The sequence below is a fragment of the Salvia splendens genome, chromosome 21 (assembly GCF_004379255.2).
Source record: "Salvia splendens isolate huo1 chromosome 21, SspV2, whole genome shotgun sequence".
NCBI lineage: Eukaryota > Viridiplantae > Streptophyta > Magnoliopsida > Lamiales > Lamiaceae > Salvia > Salvia splendens.
In genome coordinates, this window is record NC_056052.1 from 5,311,697 (window position 1) to 5,332,443 (window position 20,747).

General features: G+C 41.1%; 1 protein-coding gene across 1 annotated transcript; it reads right to left on the reverse strand.

Moving 5' to 3' along the window:
• Nucleotides 1-12,064: 12,064 nt before the first annotated feature.
• Nucleotides 12,065-13,999, reverse strand: LOC121784094 (receptor-like serine/threonine-protein kinase SD1-7). The gene is made up of 7 exons (XM_042182272.1): nt 13,884-13,999; nt 13,748-13,821; nt 13,271-13,464; nt 12,983-13,193; nt 12,675-12,912; nt 12,452-12,599; nt 12,065-12,367 (listed from the first exon to the last, which is right to left on the reverse strand). The coding sequence occupies exons 1-7, from the start codon at nt 13,997-13,999 to the stop codon at nt 12,065-12,067; spliced, it is 1,284 nt and encodes a 427-aa protein (XP_042038206.1).
• Between the last annotated feature and the right edge of the window lie 6,748 nt (nt 14,000-20,747).

Consider the following 20,747-nt stretch of genomic DNA (forward strand, 5'->3'; position numbering starts at 1 on the left):
AATTTTATTTTACTTTTGATGACAGTTGTATATTTTTGGGGCCCACAAGGATCAAATACAGTTTGTAAAATGAAATCCACAAATATTGCTGTGAGCAATCTGAATTTGATTTGCTTGGGATGTGCACAATTTATTCTAACCTGTAAAGTTTAAAACTCTCGTCAACTATTAATTTATTATGTATATTATAGTTTGATAGAATACTTATATAGTACATCACTATTAGACATTAATCAATATAGCGCAACATTATAGTCAATGATGGGGTACGTACTAAACAAGCCCAATAGCAGTGACGGCCCATCAGCCCAAAGCCCAAGGAAGAGTATCAGTTCGGCATTACCAAAGAGTTCGGCCCCAGCCTACAGCTCGGTAAAAGCCGACCAATCAAGCTCTACTCTCAGATCGGCAAAAGCTGCTCGGCAATAGTTCAGCAGTTCGGTCTCAGTATTCGACCGAACTGGGAGATAGTGGACTCATGCAGAACCTCCACGACCTCCGCTACACGATCTATTTAGTGGTGTCAACTTATGCAGGATCTCATGCAGGATAGCGGACCAAACAAAGAGATAGTGGACCCATGCAGGATCTCATGACCTCCACGACATCCACTACCTAGTTAGTGGTGATGCAAGCCACGACCTAGTTAGTGGTGATGCAAGCCACGATCTTAGTTCAATGTATAAATAGAACTTAGATCAGATAGACCAGGGAAAAAAGAGCTCTCTAGACATCAAATATCATATAGCAAGTCTGTATTTGTAAGCTGTAAACCAGATCAAGCAATACAATCTTGCCCTCCTTTCTTCCCGTGGACGTAGATTTACCTCAGTAAATCGAACCACGTAATTCCTTGTGTCGTGATCTATATTTTCTTTTACCCGCATTTATTACTATCAAAAATTCGTCCAACCATCACTGGCGCCGTCTGTGGGAAACAGAGAACCAAATCTGTGATAAAAGCGAGTTTTTGATCCTCTTCCACCAAAAAAATGCATACCAGATCACATAATACCCGTGCTTCCGTCCGTGATAACCATGAGGAAGCTAGTCCAGCCCGCAGGTCTGGAAAACAGCCTCGGGAGAAATCTACTTCCAGTTCTCACGGAGAAGGAACAAGCCGCTCAAAGACTCATCGCACCGAGTCTTCCCAGCAGCCCGATTTGAACGAGGCTGTCAAGTTGTTTTTGGCCGAGAAGCAGGAAGAGTTCTTAATTTTCCTGCAAAAGGGCCAAAAGCCGGAGACGAAAACGGTGGATTCTCCCTCCTCATCCAGACATGAAAGTCACTACCGCAGTAGTGCCGTGTCTTCCAGGAAGAAGAATCCTCAACCCCGACATGTTCCTGTTCCTCCTCGGTACCGGAATCACAGGAGAACTCCATCTCCTCCATACCGAAGAGATGTCGGGTTCGCCATGTACGGAGCATTGAAGACTCCGTTCTCGGACGATATCACCCGAACTCCCTTGCCACAGAACTACCGAACTCCGTCAATGACTTATGACGGGTTAGTGAATCCTCATGACTTCCTGGGACGCTATCAGTATAACATGGCGAATCAGGGTCTCAATGAGGTCCATATGTGCAAGCTGTTTCCCGAGCTGCTTATCGGGAACGCAAGAAGGTGGTTCGATAGCCTCCCCCAAGGCAGCATTAGATCTTACCGAGATCTAATGGATGCTTTCCACAGGAGGTTCTTTCAGAAAGCGGAAGCCCGAATCACTTCGGCTCAGCTGCTTTCTATACGTCAAGATCGCGACGAAAAGATCAGCGACTTTATGACGAGATTCCACAAGGAATGCCTACAAGTAGATGATCTCAATGATCTACTTGTCATTTCGGCATTCCAAAATGGAATCCTGCCCGGAGCTCTCTACAGAAAGCTCGTGGAATGCAGTCCGCAAACAGCTCAAGAGATGTGGGACATTGCGGACCAGTTCTCCCGTGCCTATGAGGCAGACCGTCGCAAACGGTCTTTAGACAGCTCATCCCGAGGAGACAGGAGGAAGCCCGATCATAGCGATCAGGGACATCCTCGCCGAACTCCTTTTGGCGATCAGGGACATCCTCGCCGAACTCCTTTTGAAAGGATTCAAAGGACTCCGGTGCAAGACCGATTGGGGCCACGTCTCAATCTTGAGAAACCGCCCGCTCAGTTCGTACCATTGAACAACCGGACTGCTGGAGTGGATTCGTAGATGGAGCTTCGAATAAGACGGGAAGTGGAGCTGGTATTCTACTCATCGCTCCCGACGGACAAACGGAGGTAACAAACCGTATCTTGGTGAAAGGGTTAAAAGCTCGGTTAGAACAAGCCAAAGGACAATGGGTAGAAAATCTCCCTCAAGTCCTATGGTCCTACCGAACTACACCCAAAATCTCCAACGGTGAAACTCCGTACAGTCTGGTGTACGGCACTGAAGCCGTGATTCCGGTTGAGATCGGCGTACCCAGTCCCCGAACTCTAAATTTCTCCTCAGAAATGAATGATGACGGACTGAGAGCCGAACTAGATCTTGCCGAAGAAAGAAGAGATTTGGCCTGCATAAAAGCAGCCAAGTACAAGGAGCAAGTAGCCCGGTATTATAACCAAAGGGTGAAAAAGCTGCAATTTCAAGTGGGAGATCTCGTCTTGAGAAACAATGAAGTAAGCCGAGCAGAAAAGCTGGGCAAACTCAAACCCACATGGGAAGGTCCATATCGGGTGTCAGAAGTCCTCGGCAAAGGGTCTTATAAATTGACTCACATGTCAGGAGAACAAGTACCCCGAACATGGCACATTTCCAACCTCAAGAAGTTCCATTTGTAAGAGACAGTCCGGTCAGTCAGTCTTGTGTCTAGTTCGGTCCTAGGGGTATGTGCTTTCTTTGTCTTTTACTTGTTTTTCATGTTTGTCTATGTGCGTTTTGTCTGTCTATGTGCGTGTCGTCTCTTACAAATGTTACTGAGGTATCTTGTTCTTCGAAGGCTGATCCCCTTTTTAGAACATATATAAGCCAACGATTGTGAGTCCAAGCTTCTAAGGAGGATACAAGACCACAATTCAGCTTAAGAAACAAGCAGTTCGTCTGAAACGAACTGCAACAAAGGGAAAGTCCGATCCACGCGATAAAACTCCCCAAATTAGGACAAGGGAAAGTCCGATCCGAGCGATAAAACTCGCCAAATTAGGACACAAGCTTAGTCCGGTCAAAGAAATTTACTTCATAAGACCAAAGACGAGTCCGGTCAAAGAAGTTTACTTCATAAGACCAAAGACGAGTCCGGTCAAAGAAGTTTATTTCATAAGACCGAGGACCAAGTCCGGTCAAAGAAGTTTACTTCATAAGACCAAAGACGAGTCCGGTCAAAGAAGTTTATTTCATAAGACCGAGGACCAAGTCCGGTCAAAGAAGTTTACTTCATAAGACCAAAGACGAGTCCGGTCAAAGAAGTTTATTTCATAAGACCGAGGACCAAGTCCGGTCAAAGAAGTTTACTTCATAAGACCAAAGACGAGTCTGGTCAAAGAAGCTTACTTCATAAGACCGAGGACGAGTCCGGTCAAAGAAGTTTACTTCATAAGACCGAGGACGAGCACGATGAAATTTTTTCGCTGAGCTGTAAATACGCAGTGATAGAAGCGAAATGAAAATTTCATTTATTAAATCTTGTTCGGCATATAATTCTGCTGCCCTACGAGAAGGCGTTACGCCATTACAAAGGACTATTCTACTGTCCATGGTTGCTAAAGTTGAGCCATCTATTCACAAAATCCTCGTGAAGCCGAGTTCGGCCATTCCGGGCAGCTGAAGAATAAGCAGGTCGACGAGATGCTCTAATCGACCTACCGCCTCTTCCCTGAGCCCGGGAAGCTCTAGCACCTCGGCGGCGAAGAGTCTCTTCACGAATCATTTGCCGATCTTGCTCACTCATAGTCACCGCTCCTCTGCGAACTTCAGTCCGTCCTCGTCTTGACGTCTCCGGCTGTTCCTGAGTTCGTTGCTGACTTGGAGTAGGGTTTTGAGCAAGTGAATCAGAGGTTTGAGCTGGAGTGCGACCATCTGTTGGCGGGAAATGCCTAAGGAATCTCTCGATTGAGGGACGCCGGGAAAGAATGATGTCGTACCGAGAAGCCCAGCGCCGCAATGATTTCACGACTTGTTGGCAAGCCGAGCTCTCCAGCGCATTGTTCCTCCGGAGTACATGATATTCCTCCCACAGTTCGTCAACTCGTTCCTGAACTTCAGAGATGGTCATTCCCCCGCGCCTGCAGATGAAATCCTCATACGCAGTCCTCTCAGCGACGGCAGTGTTCAGCTCGGCCTCCAGATCTTTCTTTTCGGACTCTAAGTCCTTATTGTCGGCCTCCAGCTTCACTAAACAAACCAAGAGTTCGTCATTCTTCATCTGGTCAGCTATGGCTTTTTTCTCAGCTTCGTCTAAAGCGGAAGAGTACAGCCGCTTCCAGTGAAGTACCTCCAGCTCCTTAAGAGTTAAGAATACAAAGCAGCTATGTCAGTTCGGCATTTCATTTTACTGAGCAGGTAGTAAACCACAACAGGAGTAAAAGAGAGTATGAAAAGCTATACGAAGACACAAGTGTAGAAAGAAGAATTTTTTCATTCATAAGAAAAAAATTTTTTACACAAGGAGGGCTTCAAGGCCATTTTACAAGAAGGAAGAAACTAAACTAAGAGAAGGGAGACGAAATCATACTCCGCCAGCTTCCTCTCCGGCTCCTCGGTGAGGTTCAGCTTCCTTCTCCTTGTCTGCCTCAGCTTCAGCCTCAGCCTCCCTGCTCCCCCCAGCCTGCTCGGTGCCCCCATCACCGATCAGCAGCACCTCTTGCTCGGCCTGCCTGTCTCCGGTCTGCTGATCAGGCTGCTCGGTCTCACCCTCTCCGTGGAAAATTGGAGCGGGTGAAACTGGCCCTAAGGAGGCAAAGATAGCCTCCATATTCTCGTCCCGGTCAGCTCGGCAACTACGAACTCGGTCAGCAGAAAGCAGGACCGAGGACGAAGCAAGCTCCTCAAGGAGCGGCAGACTCTGGAGACGAGCTGCTATCTCTCGGCCGTACAGCGGCAGGACGACTTCGGGCCCCTGCTCGGCATTATCGGTCATCAGTTTCAGCAGATCACCGACAAAGGCCGAAAATTGATTGCTCAGAAAGAGTTTCTCCGCGAAAGCACGGAGAACCTCCCCTTGGGCAACCACGGCGGCAGCATCCCTCCGTTTCGTCTGCTCTCGCTGGATGACGAGCTGGTTTTTGGCAAACTGGGCTTCATCCTGGGCCGAGATCCTAGCAGCTCTGGCCTTCTCAAAGTCTGCCTTAGCCTGTTCGGCCTGGTGACGAGCAGCCGCCAACTTCCTCTGCATCTCAGCATAGTCGCTGGACGCTTTAGAGAGTTCGACTGCGACGAGCTTGCTGAGCATGCTATTCCTCTGAAAATGGAAAAAGGAAAGAGTCAACAGAGGGGCCACCAAAAAAACATAGGAAAGAAGCAAAGCCAAAGAATCAAGAAGAGAAGTTACCTCGGCAAAGTCCGTTGGCCATGCAAAAGGCTCACAGACATGCTCCGAAGGGGGCGCCAAGACGATGTCTCTCTCCGGCGCTCTTGGGGGCTTCTGGGTCTTCCCCTTCCCCTTTGCCGAAGTGGACTCCGGCTTTTTTGGATCCGAAGAAGAGGTCTTCTGCCTCTTCGGATTCTTCTCGGCATCAGGCGCCGAGCTGGTAGCCTTCTGTTTCTCCGGCTCCTTAAGCTCGGAGGATTTGCGGCTAATCTTATTTAGCAAGTTCACTGCCAAAAAGCAAGAAAGCAAGGTTAGTTTTCGCCACAAAAGCAGTAAGGCACAAAAAAGAAGTCCTCACCCTCAGTCTCTTCGTCCGAAGACGAGGAGTCGAACACGAAGTCGCCCTTGACGAGCTCAGACTCCAGGTACTGCTTCCTAATCATAGGAATCTTATTGAGCTCGCCCTCGAGCTCGTTCAACGGTTCTAACCGAGGATGAGGAATCACGGACTTCGGCCCTCTCCAGGGAAAGCCCGGAGCCGCTGTCCTATTATAAAAAAAGAAGCGATGTTGCCACTTTGGCCACTTGGTTTTGCAGAAGGCCCTAAAAGGCTGTAAAGGGATCAAGTAAAACCAAGATCCTTTTCTCTTAAACTGGAAAAAATTAAGGATTGCCCTCAGAGACAGATCCTTATCTAGCCTACGCAGTTCGGCAGCAAAGGCCGATAAGTGCCTCCAAGAATTCGGAGTCACCTGACCTAAAGGGAGTTGGAAAAAATCAAGCAGCTCTACAAAGGCAGGGGGAAGAGGGAAATGAAGCCCGCATTCCAAGCCGGCTTCATAAACGGTGGCGTAACCCTCCGGCGGCGAGTCAGCCCTATGAAGGTCGTCGGGAATCGCAACCTTCCCCCCAGGAAAAAAATATTTTTCGTGTAGGGATATCACAGTATCCTTACTCAAGATGCTGTGAAAATACTCTACGGTCTTCTCCCCGGATTCTTTCCGGCTAGAAGACCCCTTACCCCCTTTCCTACCGCTACCTGACTCAGAAGAAGAAGAAGAAGACATGGTTCTTACTCTTTGAAAGTCTGAAGAAATTCTGAAGAAATTCTTGAAAGCGGAAGGAAATTTTTACGCAAAAGAGAGAGAATGCAGAAGAAGCAATAGCAAAAGTGTTCAAATGATGAAGAAATGACGTATTTATCAGATTCGGAGAAGATTTCAAAATCATCGCACCGTTTCGAATCCCACCTTTTCAGGATTCAACGGCCGGATTTTACTGTCGCATTTAATGCAGTCACGCGCAAGGCACGTCCCCTAACGTCAGCCTCCCCCGTACCTTTATCCAGAATGCCGAAGTGACTCGCTTCGCCGAAGTGATTCACTTCGCTTTTCGGGGGGGGGTAGTGATGGGGTACGTACTAAACAAGCCCAATAGCAGTGACGGCCCATCAGCCCAAAGCCCAAGGAAGAGTATCAGTTCGGCATTACCAAAGAGTTCGGCCCCAGCCTACAGCTCGGTAAAAGCCGACCAATCAAGCTCTACTCTCAGATCGGCAAAAGCTGCTCGGCAATAGTTCAGCAGTTCGGTCTCAGTATTCGACCGAACTGGGAGATAGTGGACTCATGCAGAACCTCCACGACCTCCACTACACGATCTATTTAGTGGTGTCAACTCATGCAGGATCTCATGCAGGATAGCGGACCAAACAAAGAGATAGTGGACCCATGCAGGATCTCATGACCTCCACGACATCCACTACCTAGTTAGTGGTGATGCAAGCCACGACCTAGTTAGTGGTGATGCAAGCCACGATCTTAGTTCAATGTATAAATAGAACTTAGATCAGATAGACCAGGGAAAAAAGAGCTCTCTAGACATCAAATATCATATAGCAAGTCTGTATTTGTAAGCTGTAAACCAGATCAAGCAATACAATCTTGCCCTCCTTTCTTCCCGTGGACGTAGATTTACCTCAGTAAATCGAACCACGTAATTCCTTGTGTCGTGATCTATATTTTCTTTTACCCGCATTTATTACTATCAAAAATTCGTCCAACCATCAGTCAACGAAATAATGTCATATTATATTGAATTCAATTAAAGTTTTTGAACTCGTCCTCTTCCCCAATTGAAACAAACTTGAAAATAACTTTAGAATTTTATAGAAATATATATAATGAAACCTTCAGCAACACATCACACACTAAAGTTTTGTAAGAAAAAGTTTGGATTTGTTGGCTAAACAAATAGTTTACAAAGTCGATGTCAAATTGAGCTGCCCCAAAATATATACTACTACCACTACAATTAAATTACTCTCTGATCAATGTACAGTTACATTCCTCTAATCCCTGTCTTGACCTCTAAGAGAGCCTTTTTCACCGCCACAAACAGCCTTTTTTCAAATATATTAGCAATGACTTCAACTAGAAATGTAATAAGTATTAAACAAGAAACTTGTTGATTACCTTTGGGTTTGAGCTTTGGGCAAATATAGCAGAAGCAAAAACATGAGATAAGTAGCACAGAAGCAATGGACGCAATTAAGAGCCACAATAATCAGGAATCAGGATTCTAGTGTGTGCATTATGAGATGATTCTGTTCTGATATAAATATCGAACCCAACAGAAGTATTTGATGTGGTTTCCAAAGCCAACAAATCACCCACCCGTATACCACAAACACGCTCTTTTAGTATCGTAGGCATAAGCCGAACATGAGCAATCTCTTGAGTAATGGTTTGTGGAATTAGGCGGAGAGAAGAATCCCAACTCAAATATCCTTCTCTTGAAAACTAAGGTTAGGTTTTGACAACACAGATATAAGGTGTCCAATCCATAAACCAAACCCGAGTAAAATACAAACATCAAAGCAAACAAATATCTCATCATAATAAACTCCTCTCCTGCTTGCAAATTACAATGATGTTGGTTTGGTGATTAATAATGGTAGTCCTGTTGCTGCAACACTTTTTGGTCAACTTAATACAATACTATTAGAGCATCCACAGTGGGACAGATGTCCCAACAGACTTCCCAAAAACACCTCCTGCCACGTCATAAGGACATCCTACTACACTACCACGTTATAAGGACATCCCACTGCATAATGACGGACATCCCGACGGAAATCCCGACGGACATCCACAATAATAAAAATTCATAAATTCACAAAATTAAACAATTTACAGAATTAAAGTTTCGACACGAATACGGAGAAAATGGAACCACTTTATTTAAAACAAAAAACATACATAATTATTAAAAAAAATACATAGTTACAAAAAATAACGTCAAGCTTCGACAAATGTTGCCCCCGTCTCACTCCTCGTCGTCCCCGTCGTCAGTCCCGGCGCCACTATCGGGCAGGGGTGTCATCCCCAAATCGCGTCTCATAGTGTCGATGACATCATTCAACATGATCTTGTATAAGGGATCAGTCGCTGCATACCACTTGTCCATGATGTCGAGCATACTCTGCATTAGATGCACACGGGTGAGATTGTTGAGCTCGGGAGTGACCATGGACGGAGATTCCGATTGGACCTCGTGGGACTCGCCGGCGCTTCCCCTAGCCATCCGCATCGCGGTCTTTTGCCCAACCAGGCGACGGCGACGGGAAGACGATTGAGGGGTCGGGAACTCTGCCTCGGCGTCAGGGAGTTCGTGGGAACCGGCACTGTTGCTGTACTCCCTGGAGGCGTTGATCTTCGTCCGCTTCGGCCAGCCAGCTTCAACACCTGCACTAAACTTGGCGGAAGTCTGCACCACAAGATAGACCTCCCAATATTTGAACTCCCCGAAACCCAATTCACTGCCGGGGTACTGCTGGTGAGACAAAAGCTTCACATCATCAGCGGACATGCCGCTTGATGCAGTGCGGAGGTTGTTTTGGTAGATGCTGGCAAATCGGCTAAGCTGCCTCATCAGCCGCTCTCATTATTTCTGGCATTGCTCTCCATCGTGAGGCTTCCCACCTGGCGTTTTGAATTGGAGGTAGCTTTGGCTAATGTGCCACCACATTCTGTCGATGTGCTGGTTAGCCCCGACGTAGGGATCATCGACTACACCGACCCAGGCCTTCGCCAGCGCGACACATTCCCCTATGCTCCAGATAGTCCTTTTTCTCCCGCTGGCTTCTTCCCCCACCCCCTCGGCCCCCGCCCCACCCTCGTTCCCCGCACGCGAGGACGAGGTAGTGCCCTTGCCCTTCCCTCTCCCCTGCTTCCGCGTCCTCCCTGCCGCCGGTTGCATCTCAGTGGGAGACTTTGTGATCGAAGATAGTCCCAACTCCCCAAAAGAGAAAGTCTCGATGCCTGTGAAAAAGTTTAGAATTTTAATAAAAGATTATTACTAATATTCACATATATACATAAGAAGTGAGTTTATTAATATAATAATTGGGTATTAATAGAGAAATGAAAATAGAAATTGTACTCCTAGTTTATTGATTACTCCATTTGTACTCCTAGTTTATTGATTACTCCAATTTTCACAATGACACCGTGCAACACGCAATATGTCGATCCAAATCAAGTTAATAGATTCAATTCGGCTCGAGCAACACGCAATATGTCCATCAAAAAAATCAAGTTAATTGATTCCATTCGGCTAGAGAATTTCACATCATAAAAGTGAAAAATATATCATCCGCTAACAAATTTTATGTTAAAAGACTAAGGAAGAGAATTCATCCAAAAAGACTAGTCTACTATAGAATACATTTAGTCTATAAACCCATATTGATTGTTCTCCCCATTAAGGCCATCTTTATAAGCAACAACTCAACCCAACCTAACACAATCATTTATTTTTTTAATATTTAATTAATTTTTATTTCATTCACATCATCTTCCACATCATCAATATTTATCCAACCAGCGGTGGATGTAGAAATGAACGTAAGTAGAGGCTAAATTTTTAAAATTTTATTTAAAAATAAATTTATTAGGTAATTTAGAATATTAATAGGGACTTTATATAATGATATGTACTCCATCCGTTCCATAATAGTAGAGACATTTCTTTCCGGCACGGAGATTTGAGAAAAATTGTGTTAAGTGAATTAAGTAAAAGAAAAATAAAGTAGGAAATGAAAAAGATAGAAGATAAAGAGAGAATAAAGTAAAAGAGAGAATAAAGTAAAAGAGAAATAATACTCCCTCCATCCATGATTAAATGTCTCATATTTGACCAACACGGATTTTAAAAAATTATTTGACTTTATGTAATAAAGTGGGTAAAAAGGTTAATGGAATGTTGGGTCTACTTTTATATATTGTTTTTATAATAAAATGTATGTGAAATGAGTTAGTGGAATGTAAGATTCACTTACCAAATATAGTAAAAGTGAAATGAGATATTTTTTGGCGAACGAACAAAAAAAGTAAAATGAGACATTTATTGGCGGACGAAGGGAGTATTATTTCAAAATTATCTTCTTCTTTCCTTTGCCATCCTTCACTTTGTTTTTTTATTTTAATATTAAATTTAATTTTATAAAATTAAATTTAAAATATATATTTTTAAATATTAATATATTATTTTTAATTAAAATTATTAAATTATGTATTATATTATAAAAGAGTTTTGTGTGAACTGGCTGCATAATTTTATTTATATACATAGCTGTGAGTCAAGAAAGAATACATAAATTAATAATTTTAATTAAAGTAATTTATTGATATTTAAAAATTTTAATTTAATTTTATAAAATTAAATTTAATATTTAAAAAATAAAATAAAATAAAGGAATGCAAATAAAAGCTGAAGATAATTTTAAAATAATATCATAGTATTAGATAAAAAAGTTAAAAAGAATTTGAAACGAAATTGTGGAAGTTGGTCTGTTCTAGCCTTGTAGGAGGCACCGGGTCTCAGTCAGAAAAAATCAGAAAGTCGACACTCGACTACTGTTTTACTAATTTCCAGTCAGAAACTCGAAAGTGATGGGAAGCGCACTATTTTATTTTTTATAAAATGTGTTTTGCGTAAAATGCACTGTGAAAAGACTTGACTCTCAATCAGCACAAGTGTGATTTTTAGTATGGAATACAATCTTGTTGATTTTCATTTAAGGATTCGGATGGCTTTCAAGTTTATTACTACGTATTTGTTATTATTTCTTTGGAGTAGATTTTGCAGAGAGAGCATCAGATACCATTTCAGCAGGCCAATCTCTGTTTCCAAACCAGATCATAATCTCCAAAGGGGGCAGGTTTGAGCAGAAGTATTTGATGGGGTTTCCATACCCAACACGTGAGCACGAGCAATTTTTCGAGCATGCTAAACTGCATAAATCACGACTTGAAGCTGTTAAATCTGTCAATGAATTAGATCATATTCATATTTCTAGACAAACTCTTAAATCATTTATGTGCCTTTCTCCTGTCATTTTAGGACTTAAGAGTTGCAACAAAAGCTTTCAAACAAACAGATAGAGTTTCCAGGCACCAGAACATCATTAATACAGATTGGGAAATAAGGGAAAAAACATGCAAGAAACTAGGACAAGTGTTGATGTGAACTGAATAGGCAAGGGTGCAGCGACGATGTTGCTTTCAAATATTTAACGAGCCTCGACATGAGACATCGTCATATCCTGTATAGAACAAATCTCGGCCTCTCTTTGAGCAACCAATGCTCTCCCAACAGTAAAAGTTGGATTTGTTGGTGATTGTATGGCTCTTTTATCATTGTTGAGCATTGCAACAACATCAGAGATGACTGGCCTATCAACTGGATTTTCTTCGACGCACAATAGACTTATCTGAACGTATCTCATTGCAACTGATGACCAAGATTTGAGCAGTTCTAACGTAGTAGGATCAATCAGCTCATCAACACAACCTTTCTTCCACAAATCCCACGCCTGAAACCAACATCAAATTCCATCATTTTCAATATTAATGTTTAATCATATCATTGCAACTTTGCAAGATTCAATACAACTTACATATCTAAGAAGACATAGATACTCAGAGCCATAGAAACCAGTATTCTTCTTTCCACTAATAATCTCCAGCATCAATACTCCGAACGCAAACACATCAGACTTCACTGAGAAAAGCCCTTCCATGGCATATTCTGGTGACATATAACCACTGCATTTCCACAAATATATATAGTCTCTCATTTATGCACTGCCATGGATGAGAAATAAATAGCATTTTACTTACTATGTTCCAACAATCCGTTTAGTATTTGCCTGCGACTCATTTCCTCCAAATATTCTGGCCAGGCCGAAATCGGAGATTTTGGGATTCATGTCAGCATCTAGTAGGATATTACTAGCTTTCAAATCCCTATGCACTATTCTCAACCGCGAATACTGGTGGAGATATAGAAGCCCTTGAGCAATTCCGGAGATGATATGAATGCGTTTATTCCAATCAAGTACCTCTTTCTGGGAGGGCGCTGCATTCAAAACATATGTTTAGTTGAGCTTGTTAAGCATGGCGATTTAAGAATTTGATGCATGACTAACCAAAGAGGAAACAATCCAAGCTTTTATTGGGCATGTATTCGTAGACAAGTATCATCTCATCTTTCTCATCGCAGCATCCTAAAATGCGGACAAGATTTGTGTGCTGCAGTTTGGCAATCAGTTGCATCTCATTTCTGAATTCCTCCAATCCCTGCCTTGACCTCTTTGATAGCCTTTTCACAGCTACAAACTGTCCATTAGCCAACTCTCCCTGCAAACTCAAATCTAACATTATTTTACTATTTTCAATTAACTCTCACAGATTCAATATGTATGTGACAGTATTACCTTATAAACAGGTCCAAAACCACCTTGTCCAAGCTTGTTTGTAATGGAAAAATTGTTGGTAGATGCAGCTATGCTTCCCAAACTGAAGATTGGCAATTCATGACAACCATCTTCAGCTTCTCCCTCCTTGTTTGTAAATGAACCATCACTATTCAAATCTAGTAGCAATAGATCCTGATTTGTTTTCCCTGAATCTGAATAGAGACAAGCAAGACAACGAGATACTAACATCTTAACAATGACTTCAACTAGAAATGTGATACTATTGAACAAGAGAGTGTTAATTACCTTTGGTTTTGAGCTTTGGCCAGATATAGCAGAAACACAAACATGATATAATTAGCACAGAAGCAATGGACACAGTTAGAGGCACAATAAGTAGTATTCTAGTGTGTGCATTATGAGATGATTCTGTTCTGATATAAATATCGACCCCCGCAGAAGTATTTGATGTGGTTTCCAAAGCCAACAAATCACCCGTATACCACAAGCATGCTCCTTCAGTACCGTAGGCATAAGCAGAGCACGAGCAATTTTTCAAGCATGCTAATCTGCATACATCATTTGAAGCTGTCCAATGATTACGGTTAGCAGGCAATCTTGCTACGGTTACCTTGATAAACCTGAATTTACGCTCGTCACATTGAAGCGGCAGTATAATCTTTCTGTGACAACCATTAGAAAAGTCGGATAAATCCCATTGATGTTGATCCCGTGGTACGAACCCATCCAAGCATCTGCAAGCTGCTTTTGAGCTCACTATCCATATTTATCCTACCTCATCCCTAGCCCCATTACAACCTTGAAATAAGACCTTGGACCTTTTCGTTGATGCATTGTGAATGTTTTGTAAATAGCTTGGTAGAGTTAATGAAGTTTGATTTGAAATCCGCGAGTCTATGTGATAAGTAATGCTTGACGAGTCAATGATGACGGTTTGAGTTGTATGATCACATGTTTGGACTTACTTTGAAATGCACCTTGACTTGAAGTTCTAGGTTGATAAGTGATGGTTTTCGAGAGTGGGAAATCCTGATTGGAATTGTTGGGGGTTTAGATTTTGTCATTAACGTCCTTACTTGATACTTTGTGATGAAAACTTTTTGTGGGTTAGAATTTGTTGAGTTATTGTGCTTAAAGTTCATCTTGCTCGAGGGCGAGCAAGAACTCAAGTTTGGGGGTATTTGATGCGAAACATATTTCCTATATTTTTCCCCTTAGACTACACATTTTTATGTAAACTATAACTCATCAAATCGTGCTTTTGTTGTAGTTTAGGATGTTAGAAGCTGGAAGTTCGTCGGAAGTGCTCACTTGAGGAGTCCAGAAAGTTCGCCCGGTCGGGCGATTCTTTACGACATAATTCGCCCGGTCGGGCGTTTCCCCGCGAGCCATCCAGAGTCTTTCGCCCGGTCGGGCGATGTGCTCCTCTATTTTCGCCCGGTCGGGCTATTTCGTAATGCGTAGTGATTCCAGTTTCTTCGCCCGGTCGGGCGACTTTGTGTTTCTAATTCGCCCGGTCGGGCGTTTGGCCCCCCAACCGCAAATGGGCAGTTTTCTTGTCAGTTTTGCTGTGGAGTTGGGGGAATTAAAAGGAGAAGAGAAGGACGTGACAGGAGGACGGCTGAGGAAGAAATAAGGAGAAGGAAGAAGAGGAAGGGAGGATCCATACTCCATCCCGGAGGAGATCATCCATCATCTAGAGTTGGAGAACACCACGGAGTTCACGGTTCACGGTTCTTTTGGTGTAATTCATTTTAGTATGTTTGGCTAGATTTCCTTCGTTGCTCCGAATATGTTGTAGGGTGAATTGTTGGATACTTTGATGATTATTATGGTTTGATTTACGTGTGATTCTTGTTTATGAATTGTTTAATTATTCTACTAATCTTGAGACGTCTAGATAGGTAGAACTTTGTAGCCAATATTCTATTGCCTCTTTAGCATAGATTTTGGTCGTACTCATATGCAAGGAACTCGAGATTTGATACTTGTTCAGGGAGATAATCTCGAGTGGATCGATAGTTTTCTTCTATATATTTGGTTTAGTGTCTGCTGCGCTTCCGCGTGGGCATTAAGTTAAAATGAGCTAATTATCGTGTTTGACAATCATAGAAGCTAAACTAAAGCTTACTGCGCGACCTAGCAGGAGTGATAGGTTAGTGACTAGAACTTGGGAGACGTGTTCAGCTTATCCTAGGTATACAATTCTCTTGAAGTGTTCAGCGGATAGGGAGCGTAAAACAAACTTAATCCTCTTAAGCATAGTCTTGATCGTAGTAATCCATCGAAGTATCCCAATTCGTATGCCCAAGACATATAGGAGCAATGATTTCTTCTTATCCTATTTTCTAGTTTTGTATTTTATTTATCTTTGTTTGTTTTATCCTTTCTTTATTTTTATCTTTCTCTAATTAAATAACCTACGCCTCCCTGTGGTTCGACACTCTTTTACTACAACTACATCTGTACTCTTGCAGAAAGTTGTAATTTTAGAGCTATTTTATTAAGCTTGTGTGTAAGTAATTCATTGATATAAAGGCTCGAAAATTACACATCAAGTTTTGGCGCCGTTGCCGGGGAGGCAACTGGTTATTTAATTTAGGATCCTTTTTGTTTTTTATTTTTGTATAGTTTTCTAACATTTTATTTTCTTGTTTCAGAGTTGTAGCTAGAAGGCTAAGTCGAGCCAACGACTTTAAACAAAGGCGCTAGTTGGGAGGCAACCCAATGAGTTTTTAGTTTTTTATTTTCTCTTAATAAATCGAGGGTTTTGTTCGCTCAATTCTTTCCTTCGATGTATTTTTATGAATTGAGTATTTTTGTTTTCTTTTTGTTGTTTTAATTTTTCTTTTTGTAGGAGCAACATGGAGATATGATTCACATTCGAGCTTATGAGGAAGCACACCTACAAAGGAAAATACACCCGCCCTCCCACCCGAATGCACTATGGATATCATGCCAAGTTTGGGGGAGTATTCTTTCCCTTTACTTTTTATGTTCTTCTTTGCTTGCATTGAGGACAATGAAGCATTCAAGTTTGGGGGGGTTGTGATTGATTTGTTATGCATTATGCACGTTTATTGGGTGTATTTTATGCTAAAGTGTTGTGAATCATGTAATTGACGGGTGCATGCTATATCTTCGGCTTTCTGGTTGGGAAATCTTGCTTGATTTTACTTGATCTTTGAAGCTTAGGATGGATAGAATTTGTGCATGTATTTATTTGAAAGAGCATGTTGTGACTACATCCGATTTCTTGAGTTGAGGAGAGTATGAAAGTCATATGTCTTGTGGAAATTATCTTGGATTGATTTGCTTTATCGAGTGAACCGCTTGTATTCATTTGTGTCAATGATTTGGGAGGATAAGGCACTAGGATGAACTCCATGGCCAAATGATCACATGCCTAGTCCATCTAATGATCCCCTAGAAGCCACTTTGAGCTTAATTCCCTATCATTTGTGTAAACACTTAGCCAATCACTTAGTTACTTAAATAAGCCTCATTTTAGCCTCATCAATGGACCTTGCTACTATTTGGGTGCTAAATGCAAGTTTGAGCTTGGTGGTTGAGTGTTGAGTGTGGGTGGTGAATTGTAAAAGGGTAGACATCTTTTTAGACTTGATGTAATGCATACGTGAAAAGAATGAAGTTCTTGAAAAAAAAAAAAAAGAGACGACCTCCAAATTTGCAAAAGTCGAGGTCTTATCTAAAAAAAAAAAAAGAAAAGAAAGAAGAAAAAAGTTTGTGAAATAAAGTTAGAGCTTCTATTTGTTGTAAGATGTAATCTTGTCTAGAATGATCTCAAGTTTGGGGGAGTGAGAGTTTGGTTGTAAAATTTTGTTGTTTGATCTTTGGAAGGAAGTGTAGGGGGGAAGAATTTGGCACTCAAATGTGTAGCTTTTGAGCTCACTATCCATATTTATCCTACCTCATCCCTAGCCCCATTACAACCTTGAAATAAAACCTTGGACCTTTTCGTTGATGCATTGTGAATGTTTTGTAAATAGCTTGGTAGAGTTAATGAAGTTTGATTTGAAATCCGCGAGTCTATGTGATAAGTAATGCTTGACGAGTCAATGATGACGGTTTGAGTTGTATGATCACATGTTTGGACTTACTTTGAAATGCACCTTGACTTGAAGTTCTAGGTTGATAAGTGATGGTTTTCGAGAGTGGGAAATCCTGATTGGAATTGTTGGGGGTTTAGATTTTGTCATTAACGTCCTTACTTGATACTTTGTGATGAAAACTTTTTGTGGGTTAGAATTTGTTGAGTTATTGTGCTTAAAGTTCATCTTGCTCGAGGGCGAGCAAGAACTCAAGTTTGGGGGTATTTGATGCGAAGCATATTTCCTATATTTTTCCCCTTAGACTACACATTTTTATGTAAACTATAACTCATCAAATCGTGCTTTTGTTGTAGTTTAGGATGTTAGAAGCTGGAAGTTCGTCGGAAGTGCTCACTTGAGGAGTCCAGAAAGTTCGCCCGGTCGGGCGATTCTTTACGACATAATTCGCCCGGTCGGGCGTTTCCCCGCGAGCCATCCAGAGTCTTTCGCCCGGTCGGGCGATGTGCTCCTCTATTTTCGCCCGGTCGGGCTATTTCGTAATGCGTAGTGATTCCAGTTTCTTCGCCCGGTCGGGCGACTTTGTGTTTCTAATTCGCCCGGTCGGGCGTTTGGCCCCCCAACCGCAAATGGGCAGTTTTCTTGTCAGTTTTGCTGTGGAGTTGGGGGAATTAAAAGGAGAAGAGAAGGACGAGACAGGAGGACGGCTGAGGAAGAAATAAGGAGAAGGAAGAAGAGGAAGGGAGGATCCATACTCCATCCCGGAGGAGATCATCCATCATCTAGAGTTGGAGAACACCACGGAGTTCACGGTTCACGGTTCTTTTGGTGTAATTCATTTTAGTATGTTTGGCTAGATTTCCTTCGTTGCTCCGAATATGTTGTAGGGTGAATTGTTGGATACTTTGATGATTATTATGGTTTGATTTACGTGTGATTCTTGTTTATGAATTGTTTAATTATTCTACTAATCTTGAGACGTCTAGATAGGTAGAACTTTGTAGCCAATATTCTATTGCCTCTTTAGCATAGATTTTGGTCGTACTCATATGCAAGGAACTCGAGATTTGATACTTGTTCAGGGAGATAATCTCGAGTGGATCGATAGTTTTCTTCTATATATTTGGTTTAGTGTCTGTTGCGCTTCCGCGTGGGCATTAAGTTAAAATGAGCTAATTATCGTGTTTGACAATCATAGAAGCTAAACTAAAGCTTACTGCGCGACCTAGCAGGAGTGATAGGTTAGTGACTAGAACTTGGGAGACGTGTTCAGCTTATCCTAGGTATACAATTCTCTTGAAGTGTTCAGCGGATAGGGAGCGTAAAACAAACTTAATCCTCTTAAGCATAGTCTTGATCGTAGTAATCCATCGAAGTATCCCAATTCGTATGCCCAAGACATATAGGAGCAATGATTTCTTCTTATCCTATTTTCTAGTTTTGTATTTTATTTATCTTTGTTTGTTTTATCCTTTCTTTATTTTTATCTTTCTCTAATTAAATAACCTACGCCTCCCTGTGGTTCGACACTCTTTTACTACAACTACATCTGTACTCTTGCAGAAAGTTGTAATTTTAGAGCTATTTTATTAAGCTTGTGTGTAAGTAATTCATTGATATAAAGGCTCGAAAATTACACATCAAAAGAATATGGGCAAAGCAGCAAGAAATATTGATAACATTATGGTCATCAAGTTAGATTGATAGTGGAAATTCGAACTAGTATCTTCTTTTTCTGAGAAAAGAGCTACGATGACTCCGAGTAAGTCAATGTGATGAAATTCGTAATATACTATACGTCTACAGTTGATCTATTCCTTGTTGAATCTTTCAACTATAATTATAATTATTCTTGTGGAGTGATGAAATAAATGACTAATCAGTAATTGTTCTTATGGGTTAATTTCTCAGCTTCACTGCCTTGATAATGGTACAATCTTGCCAACCGAACGCCTCCAAAATGTACACACAATACATGCACTACACGACACAACCCACATATTCACATTGGACACACACACTTAGACATATAGACACATTGAATACACATGCAAGGCCTAACAAATGCAGGGCCTAAAGGCGACTCCGGAGATGATTCTGATTTCGGATCCCTCGTCAATCTGTTTTAGCACAGATTTCGATTTTAATTTATTTGTCAACGAATTTTGTTATGACATAGACATTATTGGTGTTCTGTGTAAGAATATTTATATTCTTATGTGACATGTGTGTCTATTGGTTTACTTTTAAAGTTCAAGTTCATAATATTGAAGGTTAAAAATGATTCTAATATTAAAGACGATACCGTGATGGACCGGTTTCGATTAAAGAATTAGAATCGGGTGTATGGATAACCCCTCCTCTCTTACCTTATATTAGAATATCATATATACATGAAAAGATAATATATGTATATATAATAATGAATTATAAATATGCATATATATTAAAGTAGTGACTATATATGTGTAATGCCGTGGATTGAGTTGGCGGTTGGCTTATGGTATGGAAAAGTAGTTATTTCAATATAACTTCTATTTGGTTATTATTTTGGAAAGTCACGTCCCTTGAATTGTTAGTTAATGGTATCGGTTGATTATCTATAAATAGATGGAGATACCATGCTAATGAGATACGAGAAAAATCATATGCATGCAAAGTGATATGCATAAAAGTATAGCATTATCAAATGCATGAGAAAAGTACAACATCTCTCGGCAATTTACCTACGTAAATATATAGTCCATATATATACATACTTATATGTATAGTAAAACTTATTGATTCTTTATCCATTAAAAGAATCATTAAAAGCTAGAGGTTAAAGAGGGGATAACATCAATTGGAGAATCCAGTTAAATAAGACAAACATCAAATGGTGGATTTCAACCTCTACATCAAATGAAGAAAGCATGGATGGAGGTTGGTGATAATATCTCCACTCAAGTATAAATATGTGGTTGAAATTCAAATCTAGAATTAGATTTCATTTTCGAAATCATTAAAGCATAGAAATATGGCTTACAGTTGGTATCAGAGCCAATCTAGATTTGATTAATTCACCATTTATATGATTTCAAATTCAAAATTTGAATGGTCATGGATTTTTCGATTTTGGTTAATATGCTTCCGCTTGTGTGTTGGGTAATTGGTTTTATGAAATGTTAAAACAATATTAGGATATTCTACCCATTAAAGATTTTAATATTTAAATAATATATAATGTGTTTATCACCAAAGTGGTCTTACTATATTGCGTTTATTTATTGAAAATGATAAATGTTAATTAATTGATCATGATTATAGAGATGCTATAAATGACATAAGAGTTTGATTGATCAATTATTTTATTATCTATATATTGGGAGATCACCCAAAGGTGGATCATTGTATATAGTTAATAA

Excerpts from the sequence above, each read along its gene's own strand:
- LOC121784094 (XM_042182272.1), bottom strand. The coding sequence starts at position 13,999 with ATGGGTTCGTACCACGGGATCAACATCAATGGGATTTATCCGACTTTT. Across the intron at positions 12,913-12,982 it reads CTTGGATTGTTTCCTCTTTG|CGCCCTCCCAGAAAGAGGTA; the intron begins GTTAGTCATGCA and ends TTTTGAATGCAG. Across the intron at positions 12,368-12,451 it reads ATCTATGTCTTCTTAGATAT|GCGTGGGATTTGTGGAAGAA; the intron begins GTAAGTTGTATT and ends TGTTGGTTTCAG.